Genomic DNA, 2,127 nt, shown 5'->3' with positions numbered 1-2,127 from the left:
GCAAACAAGGAGCATGCTTTAACATATGTCTTTATCAATACTAAACTGACTCAAAGTAATTTCTGGCTGTCATAAGAGTTCTTTCACAAATTATACAAAGAAGGGGCATTGCAAATTAAAACATTGTATGGCTATGTCATAGCTCCTGATAAAATGTATTAAAAGGATACTGAGGGAAGAAAATAATAGAGGAAAGTATTTCTAAGCTGTCTTTGTTAAACACAACACATTAGTTCTAAGTCAGAAGTACTAAACTAGAGACAAAAATTAGTGTTCTTATGTAATGATACATAGTTTACAACTGAATTATGAAATAAGTTGTGTCATCATTCATGTAATAAGTCAAAAATATTAAGTGAGTCCCCACTACCAACACCAAGGGAAACCTGGGAAGGTCCTATAGACCTGTATAATCACCACCAGGTCGACCAAAGTCTCTTCAAATATCCATGTGATCTAAATTAAGCAGTGTGCTTGCCATACAAATGCATCTTTGAGACACTTCCCCGAATCATACACCTCCAACCAGGTTGCTACCCTAAACATCTCGGGTTAGTCCTAGTCCTTTATCTATGAAGCAAAAGTCAAGACAAGATTAAATATATGAGCATTTTGTTAATAGAAATACCTATGCAAAGGGAAATAACAGATGGGGTGAGGTAAGGTTAAGAGAACTAATAGACACAGGTTTACTCGGTAGAAGCATCCTAGACCCACTTAATGTCTAAGGAAGGTTCAACAAAGCTGTCTGGGAGTTCCTGAGCCAAGGTCAACCAACAAAAGAGTTTGCCTCCTGAAAGAGCATGCTTTGGTATTCCCATTCAGTCACTGCTGAGGAGGAGGCCATGGGAGGAAAGAGCCACAGTGGATCCCAGACAGCAGAGGCTAGGGCCCTGGGGCAACTGTTCCCCTGGGTAGGAGGCCTATGAGGTGAATTCTCAAAGACAACACACCACTATTACATAGAAATTCAAAGGTTTATATCTGCAATAAATCTTTTTTTTTTTTCAGCTGAAAGGTCTCACATTTATTATTGAACCAACCTACTGGTATAGAGGCATAGTAACAGAGAAAAGAATTTCCTTGATAAGATATGTCTATTGGCCAGGTAGAAGGATGTTTCATATTGATAGGATAGGAACATGTGATCTCCATGCAGCTTAAATATGTGTGCCAATTATGTTTGCTATTTCATGATGTGCTATGCTTCCTCATAGACCCAGCTTGGTTCTTCTCCAGTGCCTCCTCTTGGAGTTGTACCTGATTTTATTACCAGTTTTCATCTGAATCCACTGGGGAATGGGAAGATTCTGCTTTTGTTTATTGGCCAGGAATCGCTTGATTCTGAAAGTCTTGTGAGAAGACATGGCGAGAACAGTCAACTACACACAACCAGGATGGAGGTGAAAAGGAGAGACTATATCTGCAATAAATCTTGAGCTTGGCATCCAAATTTCCCCTGATCTCCACCTTCATTTCTGGCACTTCCTTTTTTGACATTTTCACATTAGTCTAAGTAAACCTATGGTCCCCATATGAGCCCTGTAGGTGACCAAAATGCTTTCCCTCATAGTATTCCATCTCTCTATATTCTCCTCAGCTCAAATCCTCTTTTCAAGATCCTACCTACTCCACTGTAAGGTCATTCTGAAATGCCAATCTAACATTAAGACCATCTTCAAAACTCTTGCCCACAACCCCATCTGCTCAACCCCTACCCTTGTAGAAAGCTTCCTTCCCACTTTAGAACATCCATAGAACTTTGTATACTCTTCTATTTAGAGTATTAAGCACTTTCTATTTGCTTTAGTTCTTATAAGTTTTATCTCCATAGCAAACCCCAGGAAGGAATGTAAACATTTCAAGTGTGTGTTCCTGTACTATTGTACAAACAGTACATTGGAAAAAACAAATGAACTAATGAAAGATAAATTCTGGCCTGATGCATATCTATTGACCCAGGACTAAAAATAAAGCTAAAAGAACTTCTTTATGTCTTATTTTCTTATTACCATGTTTGTGTTGTTTTTTTTTTTTTAAAAAGATAAACAGGAATTATCAAACCCAAAGTAATATTGATTCTAAAATTCATGGCAAAAACTCCCACTGACCTAGGAAAGAACTGCT

The 2,127-nt window shown here is 38.1% G+C and overlaps 1 protein-coding gene across 1 annotated transcript; it reads right to left on the bottom strand.

The window, feature by feature from the left end:
* Window positions 1–1,211: 1,211 nt before the first annotated feature.
* LOC121482284 (60S ribosomal protein L39-like) lies at window positions 1,212–1,367 on the bottom strand. The gene has a single exon (XM_041740141.1). It carries the CDS (start codon window positions 1,365–1,367, stop codon window positions 1,212–1,214), a length of 156 nt encoding a protein of 51 aa, XP_041596075.1.
* Between the last annotated feature and the right edge of the window lie 760 nt (window positions 1,368–2,127).

The sequence above is a fragment of the Vulpes lagopus genome, chromosome X, assembly GCF_018345385.1.
Source record: "Vulpes lagopus strain Blue_001 chromosome X, ASM1834538v1, whole genome shotgun sequence".
In the NCBI taxonomy this organism is placed as follows: domain Eukaryota; kingdom Metazoa; phylum Chordata; class Mammalia; order Carnivora; family Canidae; genus Vulpes; species Vulpes lagopus.
Note: the sequence above shows the minus strand (reverse complement) of the source record. Positions and strands in the feature narration are given on the sequence as shown.

Bases quoted from the DNA above. Each gene is read 5' to 3' on its own strand.
- LOC121482284 (XM_041740141.1), bottom strand. From the start codon at position 1,367: ATGTCTTCTCACAAGACTTTCAGAATCAAGCGATTCCTGGCCAATAAA.